The 14341-nt window shown below is 28.0% G+C and overlaps 1 protein-coding gene across 7 annotated transcripts in view; it reads left to right on the top strand.

The window, feature by feature from the left end:
* Nucleotides 1-14341, top strand: part of LOC107443134 (uncharacterized) — a 317712-nt gene that overhangs the window by 277576 nt on the left and 25795 nt on the right. For all 7 annotated transcript variants that reach the window (XM_071181668.2, XM_071181666.2, XM_087161827.1 and 4 more), the window contains 6 exons: nt 7019-7072; nt 9772-9815; nt 11905-11996; nt 12881-12932; nt 13694-13746; nt 13831-14004. In XM_071181668.2, coding sequence (XP_071037769.1) covers nt 7019-7072; nt 9772-9815; nt 11905-11996; nt 12881-12932; nt 13694-13746; nt 13831-14004 — 469 coding nt within the window. The remainder of the gene's footprint in view (nt 1-7018; nt 7073-9771; nt 9816-11904; nt 11997-12880; nt 12933-13693; nt 13747-13830; nt 14005-14341) is intronic.

Raw genomic sequence — 14341 nt, 5'->3', positions numbered from 1 at the left:
TCAATATAAATTTATTGGGTGGATAGTGATCTTTAAAAAATATTTTATCCATTTTCTCCTACACTTTCCTCTAAATTAATTATTCTGCTTTTAAAAAAAATGTCTTGAAATCATTTATATTATTGTTTATTGGCGATTAAGTATAGTTCAATCCAAGTTATAAGGTTCATATTTTTGTCATTTTTCCTTGTTTTTTTATACATATGTGCACATTATTTTTACCAGAGTTGGCCGTTGATTACAGTAATCGATTACAACTGTAATTGATTACAGATAATTACAGCTATGTAATCAATTACTTGTAATCACGATTACAAGTAATCAATTACTTGTAATCGTGATTACAACTTTCAAAAAATTTTGATTACAGCTGTAATCATGATTACAATTTTGATTACAGTAATCAATTACTTGTAATCACGATTACAAGTAATCAATTACTTGTAATCGTGATTACAACTTTCAAAAAATTTTGATTACAGCTGTAATCATGATTACAATTTTGATTACAGTAATCAATTACTTGTAATCATGATTACAAGTAATTGCGATTACAAGTAATCTCAACAAAAACGATTACAAGTAATTATGATTACAAGTAATCAAAATATATGATTACATGTAATCATGATTACATGTAATTTGATTACATGTAATTGTGATTACTTGTAATCAAACTATACGATTACAAGTTATTACGATTGTATACTATAGTCAAATTTTTTATGTAAGTATTCATGTGTTTACATATTTTCATGTACATAGAATGTACGCACGCATGAACGTACAATTTGCGATTCCTATACATACAATGTATGCACAAACGTTGTTTGTACGTACAATATTCATAATTATATTGTAATATACTTAATGCAATGCGCATATGCTTAGTACATATAATTATGCATTTATGATACATGTACGCATGTATGTTAGTTTGTACAAAAAGGCAATGTTTTGTATCTTTGTATACATAGACAATGTATGTATGAACGTATATGAAAATAATGTTTATGCGTTTGCATGCTTTTATGTACTTAAGTGCATATATTGTATAAATTTACGATAATAGCACGTATGTACAATGTACGTTTGTATATAAAATTGTACTTATTTGCGTACAATATGTAAAAATGTTATTATAAGGTACAATATATGCACATAGTTACGTGAATAAAATGCGTACATGTATACATGCATATTTATATGTACATCGATATATGTGCACGCAAAGTATGTACTTATGTACAACTTACGTATGTACTTGTATAACTACATACTTTGTTAATACTTATGCGCATGTAATGCATGGATGTACAAAAAAATAGTTATATGCACAATGTATGCATGTGCATACAACGTATACATGTACATAATTACAAGTAATGTACAAATACGTGCGTACATTTAAATATATGTAATTACAATATACACATACATTGTGCATTCATTAAAATAATTTATATGAGTAAAGTTATTAAAATTTGTTTTGAAATTATTCTAAGGTATATGAAACTCGACCTCATATTTTTTAGAAAGCAAACGATAATTTTATTTGGAATTTCTAAATATTAATTCCACACATAAAATTTACCGTTTTTCTTACCATTTAAAAAATTTCTATGAATCATGCATTATGTTATAAAAAAAATAAATCTGTATTGTCAAACATTTCATGAAAATACCTGAAAATAATTTTTTATTCAGAGAATTTCAAAATGATATAGAACAATTAAAGCTGAAAACTAAATTTAAATATCGTTTGATTTTGTCATTTAACTTGCTTGAGTCATTAAAAGTTAACTTACATGCATTTTATTTATTGCATTGTACACACATTTAGACATAAATGTAATGTACATATGTATACGTGTAATGTACGTACGCATGTACAATGTATGTACATACATTCATATATTGTACGTGCATATATAGTACATATGGATATGCATACATGGAACATACGTGTATTGTACATGTGTGGATACATTCATTGTGCATATATACATTGCACAATATGCATAGATAGGGATAGCATGCATGTACACACGTAAAATTTGTACGAAAGAATTATGCCCAATATATTAATGCACATACGTACTGTATATGTACACACATATGTACATTATATGAACATTATATGTTCATTTCATCATATGTACATTATATGAATATACATCTGTACGTTATATGTATATACATCTGTACGCTATATGTATATACATCTGTACAATATATGCATCTCAAATGTGTGTATGTACGTACGTTATGCATGTCGAATGCATGTATGAATATATGTGAAATATAAATACGCCCAATGTACGTACAATAGTTCACAAATGTATTATGCATATTTGGATACTTACATTGAGCATGAACATATTATGTACATGTACATAAATACACTGGACATGCATATCATGTACATGTATACATACATAGATTGTACATCCTACAGATATACCTATATTGTACATGCATACATATATTGTACTGTTCATAAATAAATTGCACATACATGCATGGGACATACATTGTACAGACAATATATGTATATACATTGTACAGACAATGTATGTATGTTCGTACAAACACAAGTACTTGTATATACATGCGTACATGAACATAGATATACATTTTACATACACAAATATTTGCATAAAATGCATATATTCATTGTGTATAAATGTACATGCCTACAGTGTTTTACACATACATACGTAATTATTATCTATATACATACGTACATATATTTTATACCTACAATATAAGTGTATGTACACGTGTGTGATACTAAAATGTCTGAACATATGCACTAGATAAAATCATATGTACATACATTTCAGTTACATTCATTTGTACGTATACAAATACGTACAAAATGCAGCACATGTTAATACGTGCAAAATGTATCATTATAAAATACATTCTACTATCTACTGTAAAATATAATCATTTATAAGAATACAATAGTCTTGTAATCGTGTAATTAGATTACATGTAATCATAATTACATGTAATCAAATTACATGTAATCAAATTACATGTAATCAAATATTTTGATTACTTGTAATCATAATTACTTGTAATCGTTTTTGTTGTGATTACTTGTAATCGCAATTACTTGGAATCATGATTACAAGTAATTGATTACTGTAATCAAAATTGTAATCATGATTACAGCTGTAATCAAAATTTTTTGAAAATTGTAATCATGATTACAAGTAATTGATTACTGTAATCGACTATGTAATCATGATTACAGCTGTAATCAAACTTTGTAATCACGATTACAAGTAATTGATTACTGTAATCATGATTACAGCTGTAATCAAAATTTTTGAAAATTGTAATCATGATTACAAGTAATTGATTACTGTAATCAAAAAATGTAATCGATTACATTTTTGGCCAACTCTGATTTTTACTTACCTAAGCCTGAAGACTATAAGTTATTAAAAGATTTCTATTATTAATTTTTGAAAAAGTGCAAAAAAATTAATAAATGTTTTTAATGCTAAACAGGAACACTAAAATCTATGTCAAACTACTAGGCTCTTGTCTGTCTCGGGCTAATTTTTTTTTTTTTGCACTTTAATCTCATAAAAAATCCTATAGCTTTTTACGAAACAAGATTTTTTAAAGAATCAGTTGCCTATGCAAGTCCTGCAGAATATGTTCCATGGTGCGACCGAAGTTTGGGGAAAGTTCAGGCAAAATTGTTGGTCAAATTAAAGAAAAAAAATTATGCATAAGTTGTCCCTGTAAAAGAACTAAAATATATATTTTTCTTAGTTTATTTTAAAATTTTTCTTAAATTCTTTATGCCATATTAACTTATTGTCTAAAAAAATATTTCCTGTTTTACTAAATATACCACAAATAGCTTTATATATAAATTTGTTTATTTATTAGTTTGATTTCCTTAAGTTCATGAGTGAGTTCTTAAATTTAGGTTGAGAGCTTATTACTTTTTCAATATATTTTGATTCCTATTATTTTTTTAAACAAAATATGCTAATTTGGTCAAGAATTGTGTAAACTTAAATAAATTTTTGTTCTTCATTAAAAAAAAGTGTGTAATAAATTTTTTTTTAACAATATGCAAACTTCCAGGGTTCCCACGGTCCTTGAGAGTCCTTGAAAGTGCTTGAAAAACATCTTAGGTCCTTGAAAAACTTGATAGGTCCTTGAATTTGTCCAATAGAATAGTGCCGCGGCCCTTTTTTATAAAACACCCGCGGATCTTTCTCGTTCTTTCTGTTTTGTTCCCAATCTCTCTCACGTGTTTTTTAACGCCACCGTTTCTAACCGGGCCTAGCGTCTTGGTGTCTGCCAAGCGCGCGGAGCACAGCAGACAATCAATGCGTCCGGGGCAAGACTCCACTTCATCTTCTGTCGCATATGCTTAGATCTTCTTTTTTCTTATCGAAACTGGAATACTCTCGAATCTCGTAACAATATGTACCTTGTAGTTTTCAATAAATTTGCCGTTTTACCATCCGCACTTGTCCTTACGTTTGCGTCATTTCAAAACTTTATTGTAAAGCGTATTTGCAAAGGCACGGCTTCGTATTTGTGTTATGTAGTTTAGACTAGTTATGCCTGGGAAGTGCTATTTTAATCCTCAATGGATGGATAATCAAGCTTATAAAGAATGGATTTTATCGATGCCCGAAAAGAAGTTCAGAGCCAAGTGCCGATTATGCATGAAGGAGATCGATATCGCAAAAATGGAAGAATCTGCTCTGAAATCGCACATGAAAGAAAGATAAAACAAAAAAGCAGTCTCATGCCCTGAGTTCTCTTTTTCCAAAGACACCAACATCTAATTCATCTGGTGAAACAGAAACTTTAGTGGCCGAGGTAACATTGTCTTCTTATCTGGTCAAAAGGAATGTGCTTGATGCTGAAATTCTCTGCAGTCTGAAGTGCATCACTAGTAATTATTCATGTAACTCCTGTGAAGAGATTAGTAAATTGTTCTCCAAAATGTTTGCTGATAGCTGTATAGCGAGACATTTTTTTTTGTAGTGCTACAAAGTGAGCCTATTTGGGCTCCTTTGGATTGGCAGTATACTTCAAAGGGATTCTTATAAATGAGGTGAAGAATGTTGATTGCTACACTGTACTCTTTGATGAGACGTTAAATCATTCTCTACAATCTAAGCAGATGGACATTATGGTAAGGAATTGATAATAAAGTTTTCACTAAGTATCTTACCTCCCAATTTATGGCTCATGGAACTGTAGAAAATATTTTGTCCTCTTTTTACAAATGCATGGATGATGGTTAAAAGCTCTCTAAAATACTTCAATTATCCATGGATGGACCCTATGTCAATTGGAAATTCTATTAGAAGCTTCAGTGTGAATTAAAAGAGAAATATTCCCACCAGGTCATATTCATTGGCAGTTGTGGATTACACATAACGAATAATGCTTTTAAACATGGTGAAAATGGGATATGTTCCTTCTAATTTTTATTTTCAGAAAGAATTGTTGCTGCATAACATTTAGAGAAGGTTGTGTAAATTATGGATGAATAATTTCAGAAACGATGTTTAATAGAGAGGAGGGGGTTATAGAATAGTCATGGAATATGGAATACCTAAGATTTAGCTCTGTCTTTCATGCAGCCTTCACATGGAAATACACAGGATTAAAGGATTTCACCATTAACACCTCATTACCATTAGTTATAGATTGTGCTGAAAATGATTTTGTGAATTAATATGTAAAACCAGTAGGGTTGTTTTAAAAAATATATAAATTTTAGTCCATAATACATATACTCTCTTTTCTATATATAGGCAAAGCATTTAGGTATTATATTTGAAATTAATTATTGCCACAACAAGCATTGTTGCTTCTAGTAAAATAGAAGAGAATAATTTTTAAAATTGGTCTTAGATTAAGGTCCTTGAAAATTTTGTTGAGGTCCTTGAAAAGTCCTGGAAAGTCCTTGAATTTCAATCTCATCATAGAGTGGGAACCCTGACTTCACTCTCCCAAAATATTATGAAAAAGTTATTGTAACTAAAAAAAAAAGCCCTATAATTTTTTGGGAAATTTCAAACCCTAAAAAACTATGTTCTATTGAAATATTAGGCTCTGAGAAATTTTTTTTTGTGTGCCAACAACAATCTAGCTTGACCGGTTAGTAGGGCACTGGGCCCATGTCAAGAAGCTTGTGGGTTCGATCCCCACCAGCCGAAGACTCCCTGTGTAGTAAATGGTTAATCATGCATCTTAAATCTTTCGGGTCTCAAAGTCCTCCTTGTTTCCATGACGAATCATATCTCTGGGGGTACTGATCCAGGAGTTTCCTTGTCTTCAGGATTGGTTCAAAATTACAAGGCTACGGAGTTGAACATTAGTAGTCCTAAACCCAAAATTTGGTCTGATGTTCAACGATGGTTAAAAAAAACAAAACAGATACAGCTGCTTGCTCCCATATCTCATGTTTTTTCTAAATTGTAATCTTTGGCATGCTGTTGCTCCCGTCTCACCAAATATTGACAAACACTTCAGCTTGAATGGTGACCAATGAAATCAGTTTTGCAGTATCCATTATTAATAATTTTATAAAAAATTAAGTAAATGAACTAAAAATCTTACGAAATAAACCCCGTTGAAATCAAACACAGTTTATGTTAAAATCTTTGTTTTTAGGCTGCCGAGAATTTGTTACCCATTTTTAATCTGTTATGTATTCCATGTACAATAATAACATTTTTCATGCATGCTTTTTAAGTTTTAACTGTTCATGTTGTTTATAATTATTGAAATATGCATGAAAATGGATTTTTTTCAATTTTCTAACATTTTAGTTTCTGTTATGTTTTTTTAAAGTCTATTTTTAGATTGATTATGCCAATACCTTTGTTTCGTCATGATAATTTAAATTCTATTCTGGCTGGCTCAATGTCTTTTAATCTTTATTTTATTTATTTTTTAATACTTACTCTATTTGTGTTTTATGAATGTAACTATATACTGTTTTATTGTTTTATAGCAAAGTGATTTGTGAGGAGAAAGTGGAAGAAGTAGTTGAAGATGTTAGCACAAAGTGAGTTATATATATATATCTTTCAATTATATGCTATAGTAACTTGTTTTGATTATGAATGTAACTTAATATTAATTATTTACTTAATAATGAATTACTCAATTAACTTAACATGAGTGAAAAATTTTTCTTCTCCTTCAGATTTCAGTGGCAACCTTGGGTTTTATCCCTGGTGTCTTTGTACCAATTTTTAAATGCTGTACTTATTTCATTATCACGATTGTTTCGTTAAAATTTGATGTTTATATTTAAAGAGTAATTGAAATGATTTAGATAACAGCTCAAAATCAATGAGCCGCAAGCTCAGGGGATAGGGCATTCACCTTCCAATGAGGTGAACTGGGTTCGAATCCCAGCAATGGCTGATTGATACCAATCCACATCCGACTTGCACTGACCTCAGTGCTGCTGTGAAATATCCTCAGTAGTAGACGGATCATGGGTTTGAGTACCTTTGCTGTCAGGCTAACTGTGGGAGGTTCTTGTGGTCTTCCTCTCCATATAATGCAAATGCTGGTTTGTTCCATCAAAAAGGCAAATTTCTCCCAATACTTGATCCAGGAGTTCCCTTGTCTTCTGGATGGGGTTTTAAATTACAAAGCTATGCAGTTGAACATTGGTAGTCGTTTTTTTTAAATTTATTTATTTCCAATGGCAGGCCAATTTAAAAGAACAAAAAGGATAAAATAACAAGAAAAACAAGGCAAAAAAAGATAAATAGAATTGAATGCATAGTGACATGCTTAACCCATACGGACCCTAGCCTCCTAGTAGCGTCCACACACAGTAGTGGAGATGAGCGCAGGACAGACGGAAATATGGGGCAAGTCCATGTCCTCCCCAAGGCGACAGAGCTTGCATTTAGGACAGTCAAAAATTTTTATACTAAAAAGGTGTTTGGCCAGACAGTCATGGCCCGTTATTAGTCTAAAGAGAGCGACTGCCTTAAACCTGGGCTGATTTGGGATAGAACATTGGTAGTCCTAAACCCAAAAATTGGGTCGGCTATTCAACGATGATTATAAAAATAAAAAAATCATGAAAATAAAAAATTTAATTTATGATATTACTTATTGGTGCTGGTATTATTTACATTCTGTTACAATTTCAAAATAGCTGATATTTGGATCGTTGGTAAAATTATAGCAGGTTTTAGGAGGTATTGTATGGTAACACTCACTTAATCATTCATAGTCAGCATTTGCAATTAAAAAATATACCAAATAATAGTTCACTAATACATAGTTTTAAATGGGAAGCAAAACTAAAATATGTACTAATATTTATTAAAAATAATTAACTTTCACCACTTCATACTTATAACTGAAATAAATAAATTTTAATGAAATGAAAATGTCTTGCTTTTAATGTTTTGTTTTGATACGTCTTTTTTGTGACAGATATAGGAAGTGTTGAATAGTAATACAGTAGGGAACCGATTATCCGGAACGATCGGGACCATCGCTATTCCGGATAACTGATGTTTCCGGTTTTCTGAATCGCTGCAAAAAGCCGTTTTTTTTATTGTTAAATCCAACTTAAAAATATATATATATTTGGAAATAATCTTAAAAAGAAGAAAAAACGATGAAGTAATACACTAATGATTATTTCCAAACTGATAGTAAGGTAAACATCTTTCAAAACAGAAAGAAAAATCCTAAAGTCTTATGAGGAAAAAATAATTTTGTTTTTAAAAAAAGGCGGGAAAATTTGTCGAATTTCGTTCCGGTTTTCTGATTTCCGGATAACGGGTTCTGTTCTGTATAATAATTTTAGCTGTTTATTTTATCTCACTCTGGAACACCATCTTTCAAGTTTTTTTTTAGTTTTTCATATACAAAATGAATAATTTTTCTGTTCATTTACTTAACTCTGGTATCGAAATTATATCTAAGTGATTAAGCAATCATATATTGTTGATGCATTTTTTGATAATGTTCTTTAATTATTTTTTAATAATGACCTTTACCTGAAAAATTGTGTCTATTATTACTTCAGCTGATTGTTTATTATACTATGCCTTTGTAAATACATTAAAATGCTTTGTTAATTCTTTTTTTAAATAGACAACTCAATAAATAACCTGTTTGTATTATTTCAGCACAATCCATATTTATTATTTAGAGTATTTATGATATTTATTACAATCTCAGATTGATTGAAAGATGAGGAATGCATTACAATATAAACTTATAGTTTTAATAGTGGTTTTGAAAGAGTAGATACCTTTAAAATGAAATTTCTAATATAATACTTCACAGTAAAGCAAACAAATGTAATCGAAATAACAAAACGTGTAATGTTTTGCATTAAGTATGTCACTTTCCCATGAAATTTAGCTTATAGGCTGTGTCAAAATTTAAGACTAAAAAGAAGAATTAAGACTAAAGGCTCTTATTAAGAATGTCATCTTCCAACCAAATTTAGCTTATAGGCTGTATCAAAATTTAAGACTGAAAAGAAGAATTAAGACTGAAGGCTCTTATTAAGAATGTCACTTTTCCACAAAATTTAGCTTATAGGCTGTATCAAAATTTAAGACTGAATTTTAAATCAAAATCACAATGAGAAAACCTTAACTCTTAACTTTAAATGTGCTAATAATTTATGTTCCAGTGTAAGCTTTTTTTAAAAAAAGTTATTGATATTATCTTTATTTTATTCATCCAATAAATTATTCTCCATTTTTTTTATAGTATATTAGAAATCAACTCTGCTTCCGTTGAATCATTAGATGATGGTAAGTATTTGAAAATGTTTTGACTTTTATTTTATACTTTTTAATTTAGCAATAATTTCAAATTAATTGGACAAAAATTTCATTTAGCAATGCTGTTAGGTTAATATTTTATCATTACAAGATTATTTACAGTCTGTGCATCATTTATATTTAGATGAATTGAGAATTTGTCTCTAGAGAGGATTTAAAAAAATAATTATTTGTCTATGCTTATCCCTTTATTTTTATGGCTACTGTAAATGCACTTTTTTTTAAAAAAAAATCTATCTTTTCTAATTGAAATATGCAAAACTCTTTTCATTAATTACAAGATAACAAAATGCAAGACTGTTATAGATTAAATTATTTTTTATCCAATTGCACATTTTCTTTTTAGTTTGAGGTGAAATTTACTGGCTCTTCAAATCTCTTTTTCTAAATGGAAAACTTTGTTCACTTTCAATCATGCATTTTCAAATATTTTTTTGCTTTTATTGTCTTTTATCTGAGAATATGAAAAGTGTTTTAAATTATTATAAATTTATTTTATATACTATCAAAGGTTTACACATAATTTCATAATTCTACCCAATTTCTGCAATGCATGTGCTGTCAGAAACAGATTTTTTTTCCAGTTTCTTAATATCTAAAAGCTAAGCTCCAAATATTTTGCAAAACCTAACAAATCTGTCTTCTGACAATGTTAAACTTAACTATTTATGGATTCTTATTTACTTAGCTTATTTTGTTGAAAACTTTCATTTTTTATTTGTTTATTTAATGTGTTTATTTTAATTTGTTTTGCTTAAGAACATTGACTTATTATTGAACAGACAGATATTTTTCTTAAAATTATTATTAGAAATATTTTGTTATTTTTTTAACAAAATGCTTAATTTTTTTAACTCTTAATTTAACTTTTTTTCCCCAGACTATTTGTTTGAAACCATTCATGGATAACTATTAATGTTTTCTTAGACATTCATTTATATGATCTAAATATTCGAATTTTTATTGATGACAATTAATTTCTTTCAAAGCTGTATCATAATCATATACCAATTATCCAAATTTTGATTTAAAAGGTATAAACATTAAAATTTTGTTAACTAAAATTTCTTACTCCCTAGAACAGGATGTGTAGCATTTTTAAAAAGTGCTTAAAGGTGCTTATTTTTGATTTACATTTTTTATAAAGCCTTAAAGGTGGTTTTTTTTAATTTGAGGTTTGTAAAAAGTGCTTAATTTCTATCTTTAAAAAAAAAAAATTTTTTTCCTTCGCTGTGTCAATTGTCGTTCTAAATTACAAAAAATTCACAATTTTCTCTGCAATATTTATCAGAAACCACTTATTTTATCATATGTAAAGATTTTGAAAATGTTTTTTAATTTTATTGTTTTTATGTTTTTGAATTAAGAACTTTAAGCAGTAGAATTTTTTTTATTTATTATTCCTACATAGATCCTAATTATATGTATATTTTTTTGGATAGTGATTGAAAATATTTTTTGAGTGCTTAAGAAGTACTTAAAAGGTGCTTATTTTTTGTTGAAAAATCTGGCTACAGAAGCATTTGTTTCCTCTCAGTTTCAACAGGTTTCATTTATAGTTGTTTCTTATTACAATCACTAGATGGCACCACAGTTGAATTGACCTTGCTGTTCCATCCATTTATTTTTGTTCTGTTTATGTTCTGTTCTGAGCTATGAGAAAAGTGAAAAACCATTTTGAATTTGTTCTTGCTATTTTAGTTAAATTTAAGTACATTTATAATGCAAATGGTGCAATTCTTTCTTTTAATTAATTTTAATTTAGGAGGTAAAATATTTTATAAATATATATGAATATATATTTTTTGCTTGAAATTTTTAGTTGTGAAACATAAGGTCTAATTAACTTATTATTCTTATTTATTCATTATTATTCTTATTTATTCATTATTATTCTTATTTATTTATTCTTATTCTTATTAATATACTTATCTTCTTAGTATTATTCTTATTCTTCTTATATTATTATTCTATCTATTATATTTTTCTTTTTAGTAATATATTGTTCTTATTTTTATTCATCCATTCTTTTAGAAATAATTATTTGTGTGACTTGTAGGTAGCCAAGGAACAAGTGATACTGAAGATGATACAATGTTGCAGCTATTGGATGATGAACCAGAATCTTGGAATGGTACTGTGGATAAAAAGGTAACATTGTTTGTATCTGAAGAATTTATTTTTTTTTGCATTCTGTGTTTTTTTAAATTAAAGATGTATTTATTTCTTTAATTACCTTTTATTTTAATTCAAATCAGATTTATTTAATACTGTTAGAATATCAAATCAGATTTAATGAACTTATATATTTATTAGACTTTTTTAAAAAAATGTATAATTTATACATATGTTGGTTTAAATAATTAAAACCAAACTAATTATTAACTTAAAATTAGCAGTAAAAATCCTGATCTGTTGCTCTTAATGGACATGTAAATATTTAAAAAAAACACTTACAATTATTTCTTACTACCAACTTCTTTATTCTTATGTTGGATAGCTTTCAACACATTTCCATAACCCTGATTCTGAAATAAGTTTAAGATTTTTTTTATTTGTATAAAAATAAGTGTTTAATATCTTATTTATTAATTAATTATAGAATTAAATTTTTAAAGATTAATTTATGATAATAAGAAACAGTGTCTTTCAATTATATTTTATTTATATTTGATTTAAAAAATGTTTCTGCTGAAACTTTGGACAAAAATATTGGATTTTGTAAAATAGATTTTTATGTACATTAGAAATCAAATTCAAATATAGTTTTCTCCAGTTCTTCTGTTTTATTCTTATAATTTTTACTTTTATAGCTCTCTCTCTTTGTTCATGAATATCATTTTAATTTTTTTCAATAATTTTCTTGCATTAAAATCTTAGCTGAAGCTGTTTTTTCAAAAAGTATTTTCATCGTATGAAAAAATAATATTTGTAGAATTGTATAGTATTTTTATAGTTTTCATTAGTATGTAACAGTTATTCATACCTATTTGGTGAAATTGGTAAATAGTAATTTGGTGTTTTGTTTGTTATAGATTTTAAAGAAATTGAAAGACAAAGATGTCAAGAGACAAGAAGCAATTTATGGTATGGTATTTTTTTGGTAAATTAAATATGGTAAATTTACAACGGTTTAGCGGTACCTTTACAAATTCAACTTTAGGAACGCCAGATCAAAGCGAGCTTTTTTTTTTTTTTTCTCCCTCTGAGTATTTTGTAATGAAACAACAAGGCTTTACCTCTATAAACTCTACAGGAAGTGGAAATTCAAACATTATTCTAAACATTCGAAAATCATCTTAAACATTATTATAAATTTATTTTAACAGATTTTTATTTTTTATGAAAAAAAATTTTCTCTGTGAAAATTTTTTCTGTATGACCTAGTCAAAAATGCTCTCATAATGAAAATAAATTTTAGTGCTAGTACTTTTAACTGCATGTTTTTATTAAATTCAAGTTGAAATTTAACTATGGACAGTGATTTTTATGGATTTTTAAATTTTGATACAATTTTAAGGCTAAAATTCTCAGTAGCAAAATTATTTTTGAATATATGCGGCGAAATATGTAGAAATTTATCAGTCTTGAATAATTTGTAGTGGCAATTTATGAAAATGTTTTCTTACTTTACCATATTTTTGTGTTGATTTTTAATATAATTTTTAATTTCCACAAATTATGTCGAAATTCTCACAAAATAAGTACCTCTCAAAAAAACCTGGAGAGACCCCTTATATTATCTATAAAATTGAAGTTTTTAATAAAAAATATTTTATTTTAAAACTCTAATTAGTGACTTTTACAATGTGTGAATAAAAGTTAAATTAAAACTTTTGTCTTTTCAGAGCTTATTCTTACAGAGAAACACCATTGTCTAACACTTAAAATAATGCAACGGGTAAGTGCTTTTCATTTCTTAATTTTAAGAGCTTTACAAAAATATTGCCTTCTTCAAATTTATTTTATCTGTTTGTTTTCGAAGGTGTTTGCAAAAGGTATGATACAGGAATTGAATGTCAGTAAAGATATGGTGCAAAGACTGTTTCCCTGTCTTGAGCAACTTTTGAGGTATCATCTAAACTTTCTTCAGAAGCTGAGGGAACGACAGAGATTAGAAGCCATAGTCTCTCATATTGGGGATGTTCTGGTACAACAGGTGAGCAACAAAAGATCACTCATTAACACAGGGTTTCTGCGCTCCCGGAAAGTCATGGATTTCATCAGTATTGAACAAAATTTGTCATGAAATGTCATGATTTTAACTATTTTTAAAAAAAATCATGAAAAGTCATGGATTTATATCGCCCGAAAATCTAATTTTTAAAATGGAATTTATCCCCTCCCCCCCAATTTCATGGTGTTTCAGATATCTGAATTTGTAACAAAATCCTCACTCACAGTGTATTTGATTAAAATATAAAATGTTTTAATTGTGTTCTTTAAAAATTATGGTGTTCTTTCGAAAAATGAGAGAAAAAACATAATTTCAGGAG

The sequence above is a fragment of the Parasteatoda tepidariorum genome, chromosome 4 (assembly GCF_982258835.1).
Source record: "Parasteatoda tepidariorum strain Cologne lab strain chromosome 4, Ptep-v5.0, whole genome shotgun sequence".
Classification (NCBI taxonomy): Eukaryota; Metazoa; Arthropoda; class Arachnida; order Araneae; family Theridiidae; genus Parasteatoda; species Parasteatoda tepidariorum.
Note: the sequence above shows the minus strand (reverse complement) of the source record. Positions and strands in the feature narration are given on the sequence as shown.